This window comes from Euwallacea similis, chromosome 17 (genome assembly GCF_039881205.1).
Source record: "Euwallacea similis isolate ESF13 chromosome 17, ESF131.1, whole genome shotgun sequence".
NCBI classification, from domain to species: domain Eukaryota; kingdom Metazoa; phylum Arthropoda; class Insecta; order Coleoptera; family Curculionidae; genus Euwallacea; species Euwallacea similis.
In genome coordinates, this window is record NC_089625.1 from 2791711 (window position 1) to 2812597 (window position 20887).

General features: G+C 35.4%; 3 protein-coding genes across 10 annotated transcripts in view; 1 reads left to right on the forward strand and 2 right to left on the reverse strand.

Moving 5' to 3' along the window:
• The first annotated feature begins 3025 nt into the window (after positions 1-3025).
• LOC136414299 (uncharacterized) lies at positions 3026-6910 on the forward strand. Its single transcript, XM_066398219.1, has 8 exons — positions 3026-3190; positions 3243-3389; positions 3439-3645; positions 3695-3996; positions 5868-5926; positions 6036-6187; positions 6238-6447; positions 6588-6910. Exons 1-8 carry the CDS (start codon positions 3107-3109, stop codon positions 6894-6896), a joined length of 1470 nt encoding a protein of 489 aa, XP_066254316.1. The 5' UTR covers positions 3026-3106; the 3' UTR covers positions 6897-6910.
• A 428-nt stretch (positions 6911-7338) lies between these two features.
• On the reverse strand, positions 7339-8336 carry LOC136414236 (glutathione S-transferase 2-like). Its single transcript, XM_066398131.1, has 3 exons — positions 8110-8336; positions 7853-8059; positions 7339-7802 (listed from the first exon to the last, which is right to left on the reverse strand). Exons 1-3 carry the CDS (start codon positions 8248-8250, stop codon positions 7491-7493), a joined length of 660 nt encoding a protein of 219 aa, XP_066254228.1. The 5' UTR covers positions 8251-8336; the 3' UTR covers positions 7339-7490.
• Positions 8337-9606: 1270 nt separating this feature from the next.
• The window catches only part of Lar (tyrosine-protein phosphatase Lar), a 246844-nt gene continuing 235563 nt past the window's right edge, over positions 9607-20887 (reverse strand). For 7 of the 8 annotated variants that reach the window (XM_066398112.1, XM_066398116.1, XM_066398118.1 and 4 more), the window contains 9 exons: positions 18815-18954; positions 18561-18763; positions 15855-17358; positions 14601-14911; positions 11650-12738; positions 11367-11598; positions 11028-11308; positions 10842-10977; positions 9607-10778 (listed from right to left, as the gene is read on the reverse strand). In XM_066398112.1, the coding sequence (XP_066254209.1) occupies positions 10710-10778; positions 10842-10977; positions 11028-11308; positions 11367-11598; positions 11650-12738; positions 14601-14911; positions 15855-17358; positions 18561-18763; positions 18815-18954 (3965 nt within the window). In that variant the 3' untranslated portion in view covers positions 9607-10709. The remainder of the gene's footprint in view (positions 10779-10841; positions 10978-11027; positions 11309-11366; positions 11599-11649; positions 12739-14600; positions 14912-15854; positions 17359-18560; positions 18764-18814; positions 18955-20887) is intronic. The other variant, XM_066398113.1, reaches the window with a different exon arrangement.

Below are 20887 nucleotides of genomic sequence, written 5' to 3' on the forward strand. Positions count from 1 at the left end.
TTTTTATCGAATATTTCCGAAAGTATTCGGATTTTTAAAAATTCGCAAATGAATTATTGTTGAACGCCAAAATATGCAACTTTGCCTCTATTTAATCGACTTTGTATCTCTTACCGTTTCTGAGATCACCTTGCAGAGTTTTCAATTATTCCAAGAGAATATTTGGAAGGCCTTCGTGATAGCGATTTAACCTACCTCACAGGAGGACTTGTCGGAATTCCATAGAAGAATAGTTTTGGGGCTATTTTTTTCTCAATGTGAGCCAAAGCGGCTCCTCCAGACTTCACATAAATAATTTTTTATGTGATCAAATTTACAAGTTTCCAGAACTTGATGAACTTGAGGTCTTATTTGCCGATGAAATAATATATTGAAGACTTGCCAAGTAAACCCACTGGACTCATACTCTGTGTAATCAATAATTAAAGTGGTCATATGATGTTTGTCTTGTTTTTTGCAAATAATAAGAAATGCTAAATAACAAGAGAAGCTCCATAAGTTGATAGTATGCTTAATCCGATTGTTATTCAATTTAGAATTTGTGTTGATAAGGAGGTCAACTCGTGGGTTATAGCACAAGTTGTTATGCCAAAAACCTATGGAATCATGAAGTCTAACTCTTGAAAGTCACCAATCAGCTGAGCTTGAGCTGATGATCTTCATATTGAATTGGTGCTTCTTAACGCTTTTTTCAAATCTAAATCTTTACTACTACTTTAATGTATAGGAGCTCAATCTTATCGACCGTTATATCTAAAGTAGTCATTCAATTAAAGTAAAAATAGAGGCCAAATTAAAGCAAACGATCAGTTGTTTAGTGCCGAAATAATGGTTGTCTTAAACAGTCTATTGTTAGACATACCATTTATGTTTAATTGCTTTCATCAAAAACTTGAGGGTGATTCGAATGAAACACTATGGACCACCACGTTTAAAGTACATATTCATCTGAAATAAAAATAAAGCTTCAATTAGTATGAATTATGAGGGATCTTATACCGAAAGAATGGTAATCCTCAGTGGTATATTGAGGGAGAAGGAAATTTTTAAAACTGGCTTAACTAAAAATTTTAATTAATTAAAATTTGGAGAAAAGTAATAAAATAATAAAATTTAAAAAATTAAAAAATAATAAAATGCAGAGATCTAACTCAAGGAATCGCTACGCTCAGATTACTCATTCGATGTAAACAAAAATCGAGGCTCTGTTAAAGCTAACTATGAGCTGGGTAAGGCTAACAAAGAGGTCATTATAAGTGGTGTAATGACCGAGATATAAATTTTTAATATTGTCCTTTTATTAGAGAATAATATTAAAAAATATATATATTTAAAAATTAATCACTACGCCCAAAAAACACATGTTTGCTTGAAACAAAATTTGGGTCAATTAGGGCATAACATGAGCTATCTAGCTTACAAAGAATTATTTCTCGAGTGGAGAATTTTTAAAGTAATAATTTATAAATCTATAATTCTAATAATTCTCTAATAATCTAAACCTAATAGTTTATAAACCTTTACATCGAAACCTTAAGCTTAATTTGATTATGTTAATTTAAGTAGTTTGGTGGTAAAGCAATGGATTGCTTGTTAGGACTTGCGACGTATTGTTATATCATGGATTATGGTTGGGTTATTTATTAGTTTAAATGTTCAAAGTGAGTTTAAGAAACTGATGTTACGCCCATGAACAACCCCAGCCATTGGGTAATACTGTTGGAATTCCCAGCGCTTAACACCCGTCTTCGGTTGAGGGAAGTTATTTTATGATTGGGATTTCCAGCACTATTCTTTGTCGGACTAACATTGCGAATTTAAATTAAAGGTACCGCCAAACGAATACCATGGCTGGGCTCCAATAAAAGCCCAGCGATCGTGCCTCTAAGTGCTACGCTTTAACGCGACAAGGTAGCCTAGAAGCCGCTAATGGGGCCTTATCGGGGGTACGTCTATGGGTGTTACACCTCCGTATCAGTACTTAAGGAGGGTGCGAAACTGAAGAATCTCTCTTTTTTCGCTACTTCATCACGAACTTGTACGCGCTAGATTCTCGTCAACATTCTTTAAATAACGCATTTCTCGATATTGTATAGTTGTTAATGTTACCAATAAACCTTTGTTAAGTTAAGAAGGTTTAGTTTCTTTTATACGCGAAAACAATGTCTCTGAGACTGCGAACTCAGGGTGGTCCTTCATAATCGATCAATCCAGTCCACGATCTACGTAGTTCACGGTTCTCGTATCGAAAGGGGTGAGTCGACCCAATCACGTACACGCGCCAAATTTGGACCAAACATTGCTTTTTGTGACATTTTAGATTAGCTTTATCATTTCTTTGATCATTAATTAATGTAATGCCAATTTAGACTCTTCAAGTATTAACTGATATCAGATGCTTATCGAGCGTTTTAAGAGTGCAATAATTGAAAAATTAATTATCACAAATGGTAGCGAAATGCGAAATAGTTTGTTGGTTTATCCAGTTTCATTTAATTAACAATTTTGCTATGGGGAGTTTAATCGGCAATGTTTCTTAACTTTGTCAATCTTTTTGTAGGATTCGTTCAAGTTGTAATTGCTTTGAACCGCCTGGCATAGAGTATATTGAAATTTATATAAAATAGTGGATTTTACATGGAAAATTGAGATTCATATAGAATGTTGAAATTCATATAGAATATTGAAATTCATATAGAATATTGAAATTCATATAGAATATTGAAATTCACATAGAATGTTAAAATTCATATAGAATGTTGAAATTCACATAGAATATTGAAATTCATATAGAATAATCTAATTTATATAGAATATTGAAACATTTACTCTTGCCATCAACTGTTCCACTCTAGTTTAATTTATTAACTAATGCACACGGGTTCCTGCCGAACATATGCAGATATATCGAGCAATATGTTGTTGATTGCAATTAGAGGAAGCTAAAATGAAACTCGTTTTTCAATTTGATTTTAGTTAATGACAATTTCCCCAAAGCCGTTCATATTATTGTTTAACATCCAATAACGAAATCAATCAAACTTCTCAATACAAATCGGTTTACGAGATATTGTGTAACAATAATTACCGCTCAAGGCATTTATTAATGGCCTCGAGCGGTAGTTGTGAAATAACAATCATTTACAATGACACGTTAGAAATAGTGGATAAACACACAGTGACAAATCATGTAAGAGGATATTTAAAGTACTTAGGTCGGTCTAAGCACATCATTCTATTAGGTAGGCATGGCTCCGATACTTTACGGAACTCCCGCGAGTGTTCCCTTTAGGGCTGTGCTCATGTGTGCCAAAGCTATAGGCCTGGAACTAGAAATTAAGCTTGTGGATCTCTTCAAAGGGGAGCATTTGGAGCTTGATTTTGTCAAGGTAATGTCAAGACTAATAGATGGCAAACTATCCAATAGAAAATTTCCAGAAAAATCCTCAGCACACGGTTCCCTTGTTGGAGGATAATGGATTTTTTCTGGCAGATAGTCATGCTATCAATGGGTATTTGGTGAGCAAATATGGCAAGGAAAACGACAGTTTGTATCCTTCAAAGAACCTCGAGAGAAAGGCTACCATAGACCACAGAATGTATTTTGACTGCAGTCTTCTTGCTGGGAGCGGAGTTCTCATAACTGTAAGTATCTTCAGTAAAACTCTCAAGGATTTGAATTAATTTTTTTCAGAAACCTTTGATACTAGAAGGCTCCCCACCATCACCGAAGGCCTTAAATCAACTAAGGGAGGTCTTTGACATCTTGGATAAGCTCTTAAAAATGCAAGGCAGTCTTTATGCTGTGGGTGACACTATTTCTATAGCAGATTTCAGCATGGTTGCCTCAGTTTCCAGTTGGAAATATTTTGTAAGCAATTTTGAGAAGGACTTCCCGCACGTTAAGGCTTATTTGGACAGACTTTCCAAAGAAGAGTTTTACAAGGAAAATATAGAAGGTCTTGAGATTTTTAACTCTGTTGTAGAAGCGAAGCTGTAGGAAAACCATTGTGTTCTATTAAAAAACTGATATTTTCACATGAAGAAATAAATACATCGTAACTCGAAAATTTGTTTTTGTAGTCCAGGAAAACTTTCAAAAACTACTTTAGTTATCATCCAATCAAATTCATAAATCTTTAAACCCTTGAAAACTCACAATGCAGCCTCATTTAGCGGTTTAAAAGTATTAAGGGGAAATTCATGCCTCTTTTGCAGGAAATTGAGAAAACTAAATTAATTAAAAACAATACATTTTCTTTTCAGTTGTCTTCAGGATAAAAATTCGTCTTACTCAAAGCAATTCCATTGCAAAATTTCAGTGTAAGGATAGATTTAGAAATTCATAACTTTGAAAATGTTCCATCCATGATAATCATCCTTTCTGCGCGAGATAGAAAGCAGTTTGCCTAATCTGTTGTTGTTTAAATCGGATATTGGATATTACGGGTGTCACTGGCGATAAAGTTATATCCCTATATTTGAATATCATGGTTTCAGAACGAGAACAGATTTAAAAATGTGTAACTTCGAAAATTTCTCGCTGACAACCGCTAATCTTGCAGCACTAGATAGCTTAGAGTTTGCACTAATTGAAGCTCAATTTTTGTTTGAATCGGATGAGTAATCTCTATGTAGTGGTTTATAGAGTTAGATTTCTACATTAGAGCAATACTCAAATTTCTTGGTGGACAGATGCCAAAATGGGCAACTCTGACAATTTTTTTATCAAAATCATCATTCTCTCAGTGCTGAATAGCTCAATGTTTCTCCTAATTGAGCCTCTATTTTTGTTTCAATCGGACGAGTACTGTGGATGTAACCGCAAATAAAATTACATCCGTACATTTCAGTAATAGGATCGAGTATATACAATTTTTGATGGAGGGTAGCTTTTTTAAATTCTCTAACTCTGGTAATCTATTCATCAGGATAATTATTCTTCCAGCGTTGAATAACTCATAGTTTGCACTAATTGCGGTTCTATTTTAATTTCTGTTGGATTATTTCTCTGGAAGTAGTAGTGAATAGAGTTAATTTCGTCATTAGAGTCACGCTTAATATTTTTGGTGTAGGCAGATTTAAAAATTTGCAACTCTGATAATTGATCTGTTAGAATAATCATTCTATCAACACTAAATAGGTCATACTTTACTCTAATTATTCAAGGTTTGCTTTGCGTTGAAGTTTATAAAATTCTTGTCTGCTTTCGTATCTCACTGTAGATTTTGCCATCAGGTCAAAGAATTGCTGTGTACTTAAAAATGTGGAAAATTAAATGAGCTTGAATGATTAAAGTTTAGGGGCATAGCTAAAACATGTGGTAAATTTAATTAAAAGAACTATTACCATGTTTCGGGGTTAAAAAAATATTTTAAAATTCTCAAAAAATACATTAGATTAACTCTACTTGAGGGTTCAAATATTGATTGGAAATTCGCAATTCTTTTGATATCCCACTGGGGGCTCCCCTAAAATCTTCGTGAATCTCAAAATACCCTCTGAAAAAATCCTTTAAAACCCTTGAAAACGAAGTGGAAAAGCTTTAAATATTAAGAAGAGGTTTATAAATATATTTCATACGCTATTGTGGACTGTTCTCAACACTCTATGGTTATTATTTATTATTCCTGCAAATATCTATTTATATTGAGGAAAAATTTTAAACTCTTCGGTACACGAGTGGAGCCTCTCCTATGAACTTCCACCATTCTTAAAAATGAATGCAACATTTTCAAAACCCCTTTTGAAAAAACCTTGTTCAGGCAATTTGAAGGTTTAAATACCTTATTAAAGAGCAGTTTATATAATTTTATAATATACTGCTCTCCCTAAAAATTTGATTTCTCTCAAATATTCCTACAAAGCTCCATTACTAAGCAATTCACTAATCTTGAAGTAATTAATGAATCAGCAGTAATATTGGGTATGCTTAAAATAGCTACTTATCGCATTTAACGGTAAACAATAATAATGCAGTATAATACCGCACAACACATAATTCCGGGACTAGTTGCTTTATAGGTCTCGCTAAGCTAAGTTTACCATGACTCCAAAAATCTATGGTATTGTAGGTAGCCCCCCGTATGGATCTGTTTTAATGACAGCAAAAGTCTTAGGACTAAAACTGGACTTTCAATTTGTAGATTTGGTTGCAAGAGAACATCTAAAGGAAGATTATCTCAAGGTATGTGTAAATTTGGTTCAGTTTATTTTCAGCTAACACGAATCTTTTAGAAAAACCCTCAGCACACAGTTCCTTTATTGGAAGATAATGGATTTTTGCTGGCAGATAGTCATGCTATTAATGGATACTTAGTTGGCACCTATGGTACAAAAGAACATGACTATTTATATCCAAGAAATGATATAAAGAGGAGAGCTCTTATTGACCATTGCTTGCATTTGGACTCTAGCATTGTGGCTGCTAGAGGTTTTCTGATAAGTGTTAGTAACATGCAAATATAGGATCCGATTTATCAAAGTTCTGTTAACTTTACCAATGGAATAATATTGTTTCTACACGAACTGGGCAAAGTTATCAGGACTTTGAGATATTAGCAGTAACACTAGGAAATATTTTTTAGAGACCTCTGATACTTGAGAACATTCAACCCTCTAAAGTTGCTCTTGATGGTTTAAGAGACGCTTTTGTAATCCTGGATAGACAAATCAAGACCCAAAACAATAAATATATGGTAGGGGATCAATTATCCATTGCAGATTTTAGTGTGACGTCCACTGTGACCAGTTGGGGGTATTTTGTAAAAAATTGGCAAAAGGATTTTCCCAATATTAATCAATATATTGAGAGGATGAAGAAGGAGGATTGGTTTAATGCCAATGAAGAAGGAGTTAAAGGGTTTTATGCCATTGTGGATACTCTAATAAAGTAGTTGATTTTCATCAAGTTGTAATTTTTGTTAGTTTACTCTTCAAAAATCAACTGTTTTTTGTTAAACTTTATCATTTTTATTTCAAAATTAAAAATATATCTTAAAACCCAAAGGAAATTAGAAACTATGGAATAAATCAAAGTAGTGAAACATTTTTTCATTGAGGAACACATTTTTTGACCATTCACAACTAAACAATGACAGAAAAAAATGGTGGTATAACTTGTGATCAAATAGTGAATGGACAGTTCGTGAAACACACACATATCAATCTACATGAAGCTATAAATGATGAAAGTGTGTGTAAGTACAAAATTCAATTTATAAAATGAGTGATTTTGCCAGAAAATTTTGGATTGCTTTAAATAGGGATCTATGGAAATTTCTGGAATTATGTGATACAATATATGTATATATAAGCAGTATATAAAATATTGTATAAAATAGAACTATATTTTTGCATTAAATTAAAAATATAGTGTTTGTTCATCAAAGACAAAATTAAAGGAAAAATTGCACATTTTTTCTGTGGAACTTACCCCTATAATAACTTAAATACTTTAGCTCCTACTAGCTTAATCTTTAAGATACTCATCATTTCTTTAACTTGGCTTCAACAAGAGAGTTAAAAATTCCAAGACCTTCCAAATTTTCTATGTAAAAGTCTTCATTTTTAACTCTCTCCAAATAGGCATTGACACAAGGAAATTCACTTTCAAAGTTAGAAAAAAAATACTTCCAACTAGAAGCTGTAGCAATTATACTAAAATCTGCTATTGACAGGGTATCTCCCACAACATAAAGGCTGTCATACACCTTAAAGAGTTTCTCCAACATGGTAAAGGCATCCTTTAAGTGTTTTAAGGTCTTTGGCTCTGGTTGTAAGTCTTCAAGTAGCAAAGGTCTCTGAAGAAAATTACTTAAAATTCCCTTCAGTTTTGCCTTATAAAACATACAGTTATTAGAACTCCAGCAGCAGCAATAATGCTGGAATCAAAATGCAGTCTGTGATCAATAATAGCTTTCCGCTCAAGGTCTTTCAAGGGATACAAAGGGTCATTTTCTTTGCCATATTTGCCTACCAAATATCCATTAATGGCGTGACTGTCAGCAAGAAAAAAACCATTATCTTCTAAGAGAGGAATGGTGTGTTGAGGATTTTTCTAAACAAAAAGTCATACTTATAATGATTAACAAGAGTTGTTCTCTGTACCTTGATGAAATTAGGCTTTCGATGCTCTCCTTTGAAGAGATTCAAATGCTTAACATCCAGGTTCAGCCCTAAGGCTTTTGCGCACATGAGAACAGCCCTAAAAGGCACACTCGCAGGGGATCCATACAATATTGGAGTCATCTTTGACTTTTAAGTGGATACTATTTAAATGTGTTTACGTATTAAGTACACCAACAATTCAAACAAGTTTGAAGCCTTATTTCTGGTTATACGCAATACCTTCTAACTGAGGGAGCAAATTTTAATCCAATGGACTTTTTGAAGGGTGTGATTTCAGGGGTTCATTTAAAATAATGAGCACATGTAGATAGTTTATTTAATTGTTTTTATATGGTTTAATTCACAGAATAATTGGAGCTAAAATACCTTTACAATGGATTGGACAGATCAACCTCTACCCTTTTTCTGTACATGTTTACACTGTTGCCAGACATACAAAAAATCAATTATGTATTATTGAATACAGACTATGACGCTTAGTACTTTCAACATGACTTACAGTCTGTCACCTTATGGATACGTGCGACATCACTGGTGGCCCACAGAACTTCCACAGGGCGTGTGATTGGAGGATGGTCACGGGGTGCGACGTCCAAGGTGTTTTTTTTTTAATATATTACTATTCCCCCTTTAAAAATGTCATTTGAACAACCTTCATTTCGAGCAATTTTCGCGAAGCAAAATCGCGAAAATCAGCATTAAAGCTATCTCGAGATAAAAAAAAAATAGAATAATTAACTCCAGTTTATAGAGTTCATAGAGGCGATTAATTCGTAGCAGATTTACGGCGAAAATCCAAGCCTGTGTCAGCATGATATACAGAGGACTATCTGAGAGGGAGATAAGAATAGAATTTGATTGAATGCAGGGCTGACTTTAGCAAGTCTGGTGCCTTGGGCGACATTTTAATCAGTTTACCACTAAGAAAAACCACTGCCCTTTTTACTCTGCTGCCCTGGGCTGTTGGCCAATCTTTCCCTAAGGGCTAGTACTGATTAAACGTATAAATTGTCCATTTGTAAGTTTATTTTTTAATGTTAGAGCCTGTTTGAAGAGAGCTTTTATTTAGATTTTGCCGTTAATGTACTATTGAGAAGTAACACAAAGGAATCAATGAGACAGTAACCAGTAACCGTTACTTTATCAATGTAATTTGCAGCTGAACGCATCATTATTAAGGAAGTAGTTTCCAAATTAGGATCAAGTTTAATAGCAATTCTAAAATAAGCTTTCACTATCCTGTTCAAAGTTTCTATTCATGGCGCGTTGCTGCGTCAATATATAAGTGATGTATTGCAATACTAGCTGGACTTTACGATTAAAATAAATAATACATTCATAAAAAGATCAAAATTCTTATGAAATGGCGAACGTTAAAAATACGATGTTTAATACTAAACGTGCTCAACGTTTTTCTATCCATTTTAGGGCCTTGCAAAATCCAGAAAATTTCAACCTAAACAATAAAACACTAACTAAAATCTAGCTTTGTTTTTTTATTGTTTCATATTTTCCAAGATCTCTGTTTCCACAATCATGTGCTACAACGTTTGTGAATTAGTTTACAAAATGAATGATCGAGTAATATTAAATCAGTCTATGGCACCGAAATCGGCACCTAAATAACCATTTTTCTTTACGTAATCAATTTTTCGAGAAAACATCAAATGCGCTTCGTCGTTCTTGATTTTTCGTGAAAATCAAAAATTAGGCATATTTGACATTTTTTGGGGCACTTTTATACTGTGTTGAGACTGGCAGTAACACATCTATTTGGTAATAGGAGATTTTTGTATTATTTGACAATATAAAAGTACCCCCTACACTTGTTAAAAAAAGCTTAAAATTAATTTAGTAGATGATATAAATGTCTAGCGATACAAAGGGCATTTACTTACAATCATAATTACATAATATTAAGATATGTAGAAAACCAAGGCAGTTTTGGGTTAAGTTATTAAAACATATCATAAGGCAAGAAGAAACATGTGTATATAAATAGAGTAATTAAAAAATGTATAAAGGGACAATAATAACACATTAAAAAAATATCAAACCCAATGTTCATCTTTAATCACTTGGGATTTGATTCACGAGTAACAAAGCAGCAAACCGTTTAAAAATATTGTAGCTACCTACACTGGGACCTATATGCACATTCAAAAAACCGAAAAAATAACATATTCGAGCATAATTTTCTATTGCTATGAAACACGTAAACCTTACAAGGACCAAATTGAGATTTGAACCCATTGCACAATGACAATACAAAATACTAAAAATATCATTTGCTAGTAATTAATTATGTTGTGCACATCAGGGCGATTTCTATACATCTTTTACCATAACAATATATTCTTCTCCCACTGTTAGGCACATAATTTACACTATTTTCATTAGTAATAGTTCGCTTATACGGAGCGCTCGTCGGTAGCGCGTCCTTTGCCTGTATCATCTGCAAACATGTAAAAGCGGAAAACGAGTGTTAATAGGGCAAGGGCCGCCCTAACCAACAAAGGTTAACAGAAGAGCCACTCAAACAGCAGTTATTGTCATCTTCTGTTGTCTAATTAGAACTATTAGTTGGTGTAGTGATCGAAAGATCCCAAGTATTCTAAGGCTGCCCGATAGCAGAACTGGTACTGATCCTAGTATTTACGGATTTAACAGAGTTATAAAGTTTTAATGCATACATTTAATTGAAAACATACCTCTGTTTGCACCATGGCAGGACGTTGCGTCCGCAGTATCCGGGCAGTCTGGAACACATCTACAACCCCCTCATATTGCATCCTTTCCAGAACTATACTTAAGGTAATAAAAACCCCAGTTCGACCTACTCCCGCACTGGAAAAAGAGAAGTTTTGTACGCACATTTCAATGGAAATCATCCTCACCTGCAATGAACAGTTATCGGTCCGTCCTGCCCAAACTGCTCCTTGGTTTTGTGAACCTGACCAATGAAATCGATGAACCCATCTCCGGATTTGGGCACTCCTTGTTCAGGCCAATCTGTGAACTGGAATTGGCGCATTGTGCGAGACGACCCATCGCGCGCATCAGTCACCTTGAACTCGCGCAAAATGTATTGGGGCATGTTGTATTCGGCAATGGGGTCCACCACGTAACACCCATAACGCACTGAACGGTCACTAGGCCAGTACTGGTAACATTTTTCCTAGAAATAACATTCCTTAGAAATTGCCCGATGAATAATTTATAATCGAAAATCTTACCCTTCCCATTTCCTTAAGTTTTGTAAGCATGACAACAATGGTGGAATTGTGTTCCCACAGCATGCGCCAAAGGTCATCGATAGTCTCCTGTAGAGGGCCCTGAGTTGCAATGTAAGCCTTCCTGTAGCGGTAACCATCGATGAAGCTTGCGTTGATGTAGTCCGAACCTTCCACGCTTCTGATGGGCTGCAGACATACTCTCGTGCTCTCATAGGGCAGGATATGTACTAATCTGTGATGCGAACATGATTATACTTGTTAAAACATGGGAAAAGAAACCTGCCTATTTTTGTGCTTATTGCAAGGTAAATTTGCAGTTACAAAACGTGAAGAATCAGTCTTAATGTTGCCCAACTTCTTAAATTCGTGCTCCATTCCCGTAATATTCTCTCCCGGTTCGAGTTGCATTAACTTCTGGATGTGGGAGTGCAGACTACGTGCTGGTACCTCAGTTTGGCCGCAAATGTACGCCTCCAAAAGTGCGTCGTGGATGAAAACATACTGGTCTTCAGTCTGAACCATATAGTTGCGCTGCGCACGCAAACATGTAACATGTCCGTAGATATCCACAGTTTTTTCGTAACGCATCCGTTCCAACATGGAATCGATGACAATGAAGCATCCAGTCCTCCCCACTCCTGCGGAACAATGTACGATGATTGGTCCGGCATCTGGAGGATTTAAACTCTTCACTCTGCGCAGGAATTGTAGGAATGGTGCGGGATGGTCAGGAACCCCATGATCAGGCCATGCAGTAAACTGTAGCTGCTTTATTTCTCTACTTTCAATTTCTACATCTTTCTTGATTTGGAAGGTGCGAATGCAGTAAGTGGCTAATTCCTGTACGTCGGAAATGGTCACTGCCATAGAGCCATAAACTTCAGTCCCACGAGGGGGCCAGTATTGGTCGCATTTGATGCGAGTGCGCTCTTCAAGCTTGGTCATCATCACTATGGTTGTAGACTTCAATTCCCAACACATTCTCCAGAAATCGCCAAAAGTTTCCGGCAGAGGTCCTTGGGTGGCTACATAAGCGTTGTGTTTCCGATATCCGTCACAATAGTTCGCATTAATGTAGTCTGAGCCTCTTCTTCCATCCTCGATGGGCAGAATTACCCGGCTATGATCATATGAAATAACGTTGGCATATCGATTTTTGGGTTTATTCACGTCCATATTAGAAAACTCCCAGGTGAACGTTTGTCCAGGCTCAATACTTTCGTACTCCTGAGAAAACTTGAGATTGTCATTCGCTTTAAGTCTTTCAATGTGATTAGCCAGCTCCGAAACCGGAATGGGCGGATGGGAGATCATTGCAGGAGTTTGAAAGTTTAGTCGACGCTGCTCTACAGGATCACTTGGAGCTATGCTACTAAACAGAGACCAATTTAAACCTCAAGATCTGGCGTGTATATATTGGATGTGTTTGAAAGGTGGTTCTCCCCAATTTTTTTTATGCCTAGAAAGGTTAAAAATAATTCTTGCATAGACCACGAATTATTACAAAAAAAAAAAAGAAGTTAATTATTACATGAAAACAAGCATATTTCTTGACCATTTGGCGCAGGAAACTATTTGTTGCTAAAATAAAATTTAACGTATTTATTGGAACCAATTTTTGACCTTAGTTGTTACCACTTAAAATTCACGTGATTATACTCATAAAAATGATGGCAATAGTCAACTGAAGCCAATGATTCGTGCATAGTAAGTATATCCTGCTAAAGGATTGTTATTATAGACCATGAAACAGTTTTTTTCCTTAACCGACCCAATCTCTTGGTTTATGTTAACTATCCCCGGAGTCTGCAGAAAGAAGCAACAAGCAAATTTAAACTGAGTTAACCTAAGTTATATTTGATAAACAATATTATCAGTATACGTGATGTTAAAGTGATCCTTTTATAAACTTCGAGAGAAGATTTCTCTCAAAATTATAAAGATTTTGACAATTTGGTGAAAAACTTAATCAGGGTCCAATGTTTTATGCATTCTCTTTCCCCTTCAAAATTCCTAAAAAATTCCAAAGGGGCGCGTTATAATCACCATGTGAAAAACTAACGACTTCCAATAAAATTTTGAATTGTGACGCAATTTGAGTTTGATGCTATTTTGTGCCTTTTTGGTTACGGATGCCGTAATGAGAAGGGCATCGTTAGAATGTCTCGGTTTTTTTCTACGCTTCATAATTTAATGCTTTTTTTAAAATAAAATAACTAGATTTAAAAGAATTAAACTTGCAGACATGCACAATTTACCGAAATTCTTTCAAAAATCACCGCAAAATTCATCTAGTGTGCCATGAATGCGTGTTTTGTCGTTCGCGCAGGGTTGGATTCCATTGTTTAGTCGGCCATCATTGTTATTTGTTAGTGCTATGCCCGGCTTCGATATCTGTCGAAATATTCGGTAATGTTTTGAGTGAAGTTTCGGTTTTAAAACCTGTAAAATTACTTAAATGCGTGAAAATATGAAGAAATAAGTGTTATAAGTGTTTCCTACTCAAATCCCGATAAGTTTGTTTCGCGTTTTCCCCGGGAACCGCGTAATGAACAATTAGAATTTTGTGTCGTGTGTTGATGAGAGTTTAGAAACAAATTCTGGTAAGTTTTGAGGTATATTCCCAATTTTTTCATTGAAACTTCGTGACAACGGAACCTATGATTAAAATCATAGATTCCTAATTATATGTTATTTGCTTGTGGGATGCTTCTTCAGCATATTTTGGTATATTAAATTATTTGATATTTCACTATTATCGTATGGTAATCGTATCGTAATGTAACAGAAGACAATTTTTACAATGATCTTCCTTACATGGTTTAAGAAAAAATGTATCAATACATTTTTTACGTGATTAGTCATTTCTACCTCGGCAGGAGTAATGGCGGGAATGTGAGGAGTTTTCGCATGGTCTGCGTTGTAATCAGAGATGATATTAAAATGACATAAACCGCATACTTATTTTTTCTTTCGCTCTAAAAATGGAATTTGAATCGTCAGTTTCAATTATCGGATTTTTTTTTCATATCACATATGGAACAGGTAAAATATTAAAGTTAATATAATTTTGAGTTAAACCGAAAGTGATACGGGTCTGTCACGTATATCATAAATAACGAAAGTAAATTTTTATTTTAAAAATTTGGAAAAAATTACCTTTCAAAAACACCTAACACACTGAGAAGAGTATAAAATGTGACAAGTGTGACGTTTTAATTTTAAAACCTTTACCTTAAATCGGCCGGAATCAAAGGTTTAGTCACAGCAGCCTGATCTGGGGCTTTGCAAGGCTGACGCCTCCTTCGTAAAATGAATAATATCACCAGGATTGAGCACAAGAAAATAGCGGCAATCACCGGACCAATCACCCATAGATACGTGGCCTCTTTTCGTTGGGAGCTAACTTTAACATCATTGTCGGTAGGCGCGTTGGGGTTGGGTCGGATTGGCGGTTCCCCTGGTGGAGGAGGGCGCATGTCCAACGAAAGAAACTCGGAGAAGGGGCTACTGGTGTAGAGGTGCTTTTGGGGAGTGTCTACAACCTGTAAAGAAAGGAAACATGTATTTTGGGATTGGTCAATTGTATTTTTAGTGTGAACAGGGTGTTTCTTATTTGACGATTGAACTTACTTAGAAAAATATCTTACAACAAATATTTTATTCATTACTTGTGATAAAGAAACGTGTATAATTAAAAAATTATATAATTTTATCACTACCTAAAAAATGCGAAATTAAATTTTTTTTCGGTGTCATTTAAAGAGAGGGAGATACAAAAATTGCCCTTGACACAATCTGCAATTTGTAGCATACAAATTGCATACCAAAACAAACCAGTATCTGTTTTCTCGTACTTTACTGAATTTGAAACTAGTATAAATAGTAAAACTAGTTTTTTCTTATGTTAAATACGTAGTTAAATTGGCGTAATTGCAATTCAGGACACGCATATAGTATATTTTTTATGCAATTCTTCGCCTTTATACACCTCTAACCGTTGAAAGGGACGCAGTCATCGGTCATTGATTTGAAGCTTGACCGTCGATATTATAACCCAAGCTTCTCTAATCATTACATTTTACGAAGAAGGGTGGAGTAATAGCACCATGACAAATACGGCTGACTATTAATACGCAACACCACGCCCCTCCATGCCAAAAACCTTATAAAAAAGAAATGAGATTATTCAATCATTCAATCATTAATCAATTTGACAATTGATGGATAATAAAGGGTCACTATTGAAAAGAAATCTCAAGTAGACTTTGAAATATCACATGCATACCTTGACAAATTCAACTGTGATCTATTTTTAAGGTCAGATGTTAGATGGTAATAGTAAAATGCATAATTAAGACCCTACTTTACTATTAATCGCCTGCGCACGAGGGCTTTTTAAATGATTACTTGTTATTATAAGCCACGCTTTTCAAGTCAATAAATATTACATTTATATGGACATAATATATTCTTTATAATCCTTACCGCTCTCACAAAAATCCTGTATCTCTTCCCATGCTTCAACTTGAAGTTAGTCAGCCCTTCCTTTACTTCCCCAGTCCCCAAATGAAACGTGTACGGAATGGTCCTTTGAGGAAATTTGGCAGCGATGTACGGTAGTGTTGAATCTTCCTGGGCTCTTTTGATATTGGCAAGCAAATCATCAGTTAAAAACTGGTCTGGATTCATGTAGATTGTGGATTTATCCTCAGGCACTACCACCAAATAATAGTGACTAATAGGGCCGTATTCTTCTGAGGCTTGTGGAAGAATTACGTGAATTTCCGAGTTGACTACGCCGTAAAAGTCGGGTTTGACCATGGGTTGAGGAGCGGCCATTTGGGTAGTCACGGTGATTTTTGTAGGGGGGCGATAGGACTCGTCACTGGGTATGGCGCTGACGTTGACGTTATAAGTGGTGAATGGTGATAATTCGTTGATGGTGTGGGATTTTACGTCATCACTGAGAGTAATCTCAACTCGAGGGATGCTCTGAGTTTGGGTGATTCCTTGAGAATCTACAAATTCTTTGATGGCATCAAAGGAGATTTTGTATTTAATTGGATTTAGGCGAATGGGCGGAGACCAGGAAAGTGTCATAGAATGGGTGGTAACATCATGAGCACGCAGCTTCAAGGGAACATCCTCAGGTTTTACTTTAACCAATACCTTTTCAGATAACCGTCCCAATCCATTCTTCATTCTTGCAGCTACTGCTACCGCATACTGAGCGTATTTTTCTAAATTCACTAAGTCAGCTGAATTAGTCAAACCTACAGATTTCTGTTGCCACTCATCTAAATCTTCCACTGCAGTCATAGTGTAAAATATTTGATAACCAATAACTTTATTCCTAGACGGAACTGTCTCCCACCAAACCTCCACACTTGATTCGCTAGTAGCTACTGCTTTAACCGACATTGGAGCCCGCCCTATGTCCTTCTCAGTTTCTACAGTTTGTTTATCACTATTCGGCCCCGCCCCTTGACTTGTATACGCTTTAATATGAAACACATACTCAGTATTCTCTTCCAAATTCGTAAATACAACCTTAGTTTTAGTTACATTACGGAAAAGAGCGTTATTATGATCGGACTTCTTGTGAAACTCTACGTCGTATTTTATAATTTGTCCATTGCGGTGTTCTCTTTTGGGGGGATCCCAAGTGACGCACACTACATCAGGGGTTTGGAATCTATAGGTTATGTTGGTGGGTGGGCCGGTGGGCGGACCTTCTGGTGTGTGCAAATACTTGATTGATTCCTGACCATAACCTATATGATTTTGTCCAGCTACTCGAAATTCATATTCAACCCCCCTTTCAAGGTCATTTATGCGATAATTGTGAGTGATAGATTTTATATGGATGTCTTTGAGCAGCTGGTCTTTAACTCCATACCGAAGCCGGTAAGCTTTAAGTTCACCGTAGGTTTGGGTAGGTCTAGACCATTCTAGTTCAATAGTTACAGTGGGTTCGCGCTCAATCATTCTGGAAAATGGAGAAACATTGTATTAGTTGTGGAATTAAATCTAGAGAGCAGCTAACGCCGTTAAACCAATTAAACCAAACCTAAACCAACCAACATCGAGGGAAAAAGTTTTTTGTTGAATTCGTTCCTAAACCAATAATTTGCCTAGAAGGCGGTGTTAGCACAAGATCTCTGAATAAAAGTTTGCCTAATTAAAGGAGACAAATTAAACAGGATTTAACGACTTACTGATTTTATAAAGGTGCTACTAAAATGTTTGGATAAACATCGAGAAGTAATAAATCTTCGCAAATTAAGAGGAGCAAGTCTTATCAGAAAACTCCAAAAGAGTTTGGCTGATCATACACAGGAAGTTGTATTACAACTTCTTAAATTAACTAGATATTTACTTCACATTTGAAGTGCTTATTTGAGGTGTTAAGGATATGAACGATATGCCTTCTCAGTTGATTCTGAAAATTCATAATGTAACAGTTTGTTTGGATCAGGTCTTTGTCTATCACTCCGAAATTTTAATGCCTCGTAATAAAAATCATTCAGTAGATTTTCAGCACCAACTGATGCGACGTATAGCACTAGTAGACTCGAAAATTTTCAGGTAAATGTTGGATAAACTTTAGAAGCTAGAGAGAAAATATCGAGAGAGCCCTTTTTAAAATTTAAACATGTTGTTTTTCATTAACGTAAGACATTTTTTAACGCATTTTCCTTATTTGCCCTCCTGTGAAAAAATTAAGACTAGCAAGTCACTGGTCACTGCGGAGGTCTAAATACATCTTTTCAGTCAGATTACAGCTCTATTTGCCAATTTTTGAATTGACATTTATTGTGTTACAACAATCTGCAAGTTTTTAAAAATTTTGTTGATCTTTGATATTTTTATTAAGTTGAAAATTTTGTTATTATGAAAATTTGTGAATAAGTTTTAAAAATTGACAGGAATTTCGGTTCTGAAACCGTGTGAAAATTCTGTCACTTTTTAAAAATTTAGTAATTTTCAAATATTAACAAAATTTACATGTTTACAAAATATTCAAATTTCATCAATCGACAGAATCGCTTTTATGGAAAACGGGGTTCGCGCTCGTACGAACGTTGATAATGTAGGGAAAGATAGAGGATGATTTCTTTTGACCATGCTTCTAGACCACTCATTTCAATTGATCCAACTCAAATTTACCCCCTGAAATATCTAACTTACTTCAATGTTAAATCAGGTCTGTTAGGTACGCCCCCAGGGGTCTTCATTTCAATGGGAGCGCTTCTATCCCCATCCCCCTTCCTGGTTAAAGCAGCCACTTGTACTGCATATGTAGTGTCTGGTTGTAAACTTGTAATATTCAGCTCGAATATATCCCCACTCATTACATTGAATTGCATAGGTTCATTGAGAAAACTTTTGCTCTGTAATTATCACAATTTACCCTTTTAAGTTCAAAATCCCTCTAAGCATACCTCTTCTTTTATTTCTTGCACGTGAACGTGATAACCCAAAATAATCCCATGTTGATCCTTAGATTGGGGTGGTTGCCAGTTAACTTTGATGGTGGTGGAATTAATAGGGGTTACTTTGACGTCCTGAGGGTCTCCCGGCACTGTGAAATGTTGAAAGGTGAGAGATCGAGGGGTTACGAGTGATTGGGGTGGTTTTTATAGTTTTGAGATTACATGCGAGCACATCACACGTTTTTCATGTAAAACTTTGTATTGTTACGGTTGTTTAACATCCTTTTTGCTTACACATTTGAATACCAACACACAGAGATGGGTATAGTCATAGTTACCTCTTCCAGTAGAGTTTTTGCAAAAAAATTGAGGGGGAGATGTTAGGAAAGGAGCCCTAATGTAATAGAATTACAGAAAAATCCTCCTTTTGAAAAAAGGGGGGTTTCAAAAACAGTTACCTCTCAAAATAGTAGCGTATCAAAAAAAGCACAAAAATCTACAAAATGTCTAACACCACTACGGCACACAACAAGAAAAAATACTCACTCCTCCATTCTGTAGGACCGCGTTTAGCAAAAAATTCAAGAAAAATATCAAATAGAAAGTGTAAAAAACGCTATTCTATATGGAAAAATTTCTCCGCTACAAAAATGCTTGGAGGCTCTCAAAAAACTCGTCTTTGTATACTCACACACATGTAGTGATTATCAAAAAACTGCGAAAAGTCGGGACAAGGGAGATGTTAAGCTGTTGTAGTGTAAAAGAAAACAGCATTGTGGCCATCTGCACATGTTGAAAACAAAAATGAAACGCTATCATGACATGAGCACCAAAAAGTCGTTACGGCCCACGTCACCAAGCAAAAATCCTCGGTCCGCACCTGCTCGCAATAAAACACAGTTAAAGGTATATTGGTATTCAAATGTCCATCATGAACGCAAGCGATTAGTGCTTGAAGTAGATCGCCAAAAGCGCTAAAACTAATATTTGTTAGTTGTCAAAAAATGCACTTTTGTTAAAACTCTCAAGTACCTGTATTACGTGTCCATATTTTTGAGACTTTGCTCAGTAGGAATGAAGTATTTTCAAGTGACAGTTGCCTGTATTTGGGGTTAGAAATGTGGGCATTTTGGGTTAAAATTGTAAATTCACTTTGAAGTGAAAGATTCTGAGTATCTTTTTTGAAAAAAAATTTAGTTAGTTGATATTTTGGAATTTAAAATTTTTGTGATTTGTTTTTGCTATGGGATGCAATAAAAACTATTATATGAAACAATGCAGAAACTTTCATTTATTTTAAAATGTTAAGTGTAACAAATATGTTAAACTTTGCCAAGTAGTAATTTAAAAATTCCGCCAATGTGGGAGGAAATATTACACATCTTGTGTAAAAATATACAGTCAGATGCTGCGCTCTTTCTAATTACTAAAAATTTAAAAAAATGTCGACTAATCTTTTGCTTGAGAATCGAAACTCTTAGGAGTGAGGGTGGTGGAGTTTCTATGAAGTTGCTCTCAAGTTAGTTATAATTCTTGTTACTTTTTCCTAGAGTGTTGTAAGCTGGCCGATCAAGAAAATATATTTTACTTGTGAACATACATATTTGTCTGGTAAATTACAAGAAAATTTTGTTTTATATGTAAAAAATATTATTTCTCATTGTCAGGTCAAATTTAATTTGACTTGTTCGTATTCGTCAAATATTTTTGTGGTAATTTATCACTCGGACAATTGCCATCTTATCCTATTTTTTCTATTCCTCTAATCATTACGTTTTTCTACTAAAAATACAGATCACGTGGATTAGTGGACAAAAGTTGATGACAAATTAATAATGATATTGAATTTTTTTTCTCCAGCGATATCCAATTTTACACAGTATTGAAAATTCCCTCTCATTTCTCCAAGGTTTTTAGGTTTTAGTTTGTCCATGAGTGTCGACAATATTCAACTTTCTATAATTTTTACGATGTTAATGGAGGCGAGGAACCCACAAGCTGCAGCCACGGAAAAGTTATCTAACCTACGAATTAAGGGTAGTTTTGAGAGTCCGACTCGAGATTGGAAAGTAAACGGTCGTA

Excerpts from the sequence above, each read along its gene's own strand:
- LOC136414299 (XM_066398219.1), top strand. The coding sequence starts at position 3,107 with ATGGCCTCGAGCGGTAGTTGTGAAATAACAATCATTTACAATGACACG. Across the intron at positions 5,927-6,035 it reads TGAATCAGCAGTAATATTGG|CTAAGTTTACCATGACTCCA; the intron begins GTATGCTTAAAA and ends GGTCTCGCTAAG. Across the intron at positions 6,188-6,237 it reads TAAAGGAAGATTATCTCAAG|AAAAACCCTCAGCACACAGT; the intron begins GTATGTGTAAAT and ends CGAATCTTTTAG.
- LOC136414236 (XM_066398131.1), bottom strand. The coding sequence starts at position 8,250 with ATGACTCCAATATTGTATGGATCCCCTGCGAGTGTGCCTTTTAGGGCT. Across the intron at positions 8,060-8,109 it reads GAAAGCCTAATTTCATCAAG|AAAAATCCTCAACACACCAT; the intron begins GTACAGAGAACA and ends CTTTTTGTTTAG. Across the intron at positions 7,803-7,852 it reads CTGCTGGAGTTCTAATAACT|AGACCTTTGCTACTTGAAGA; the intron begins GTATGTTTTATA and ends AATTTTCTTCAG.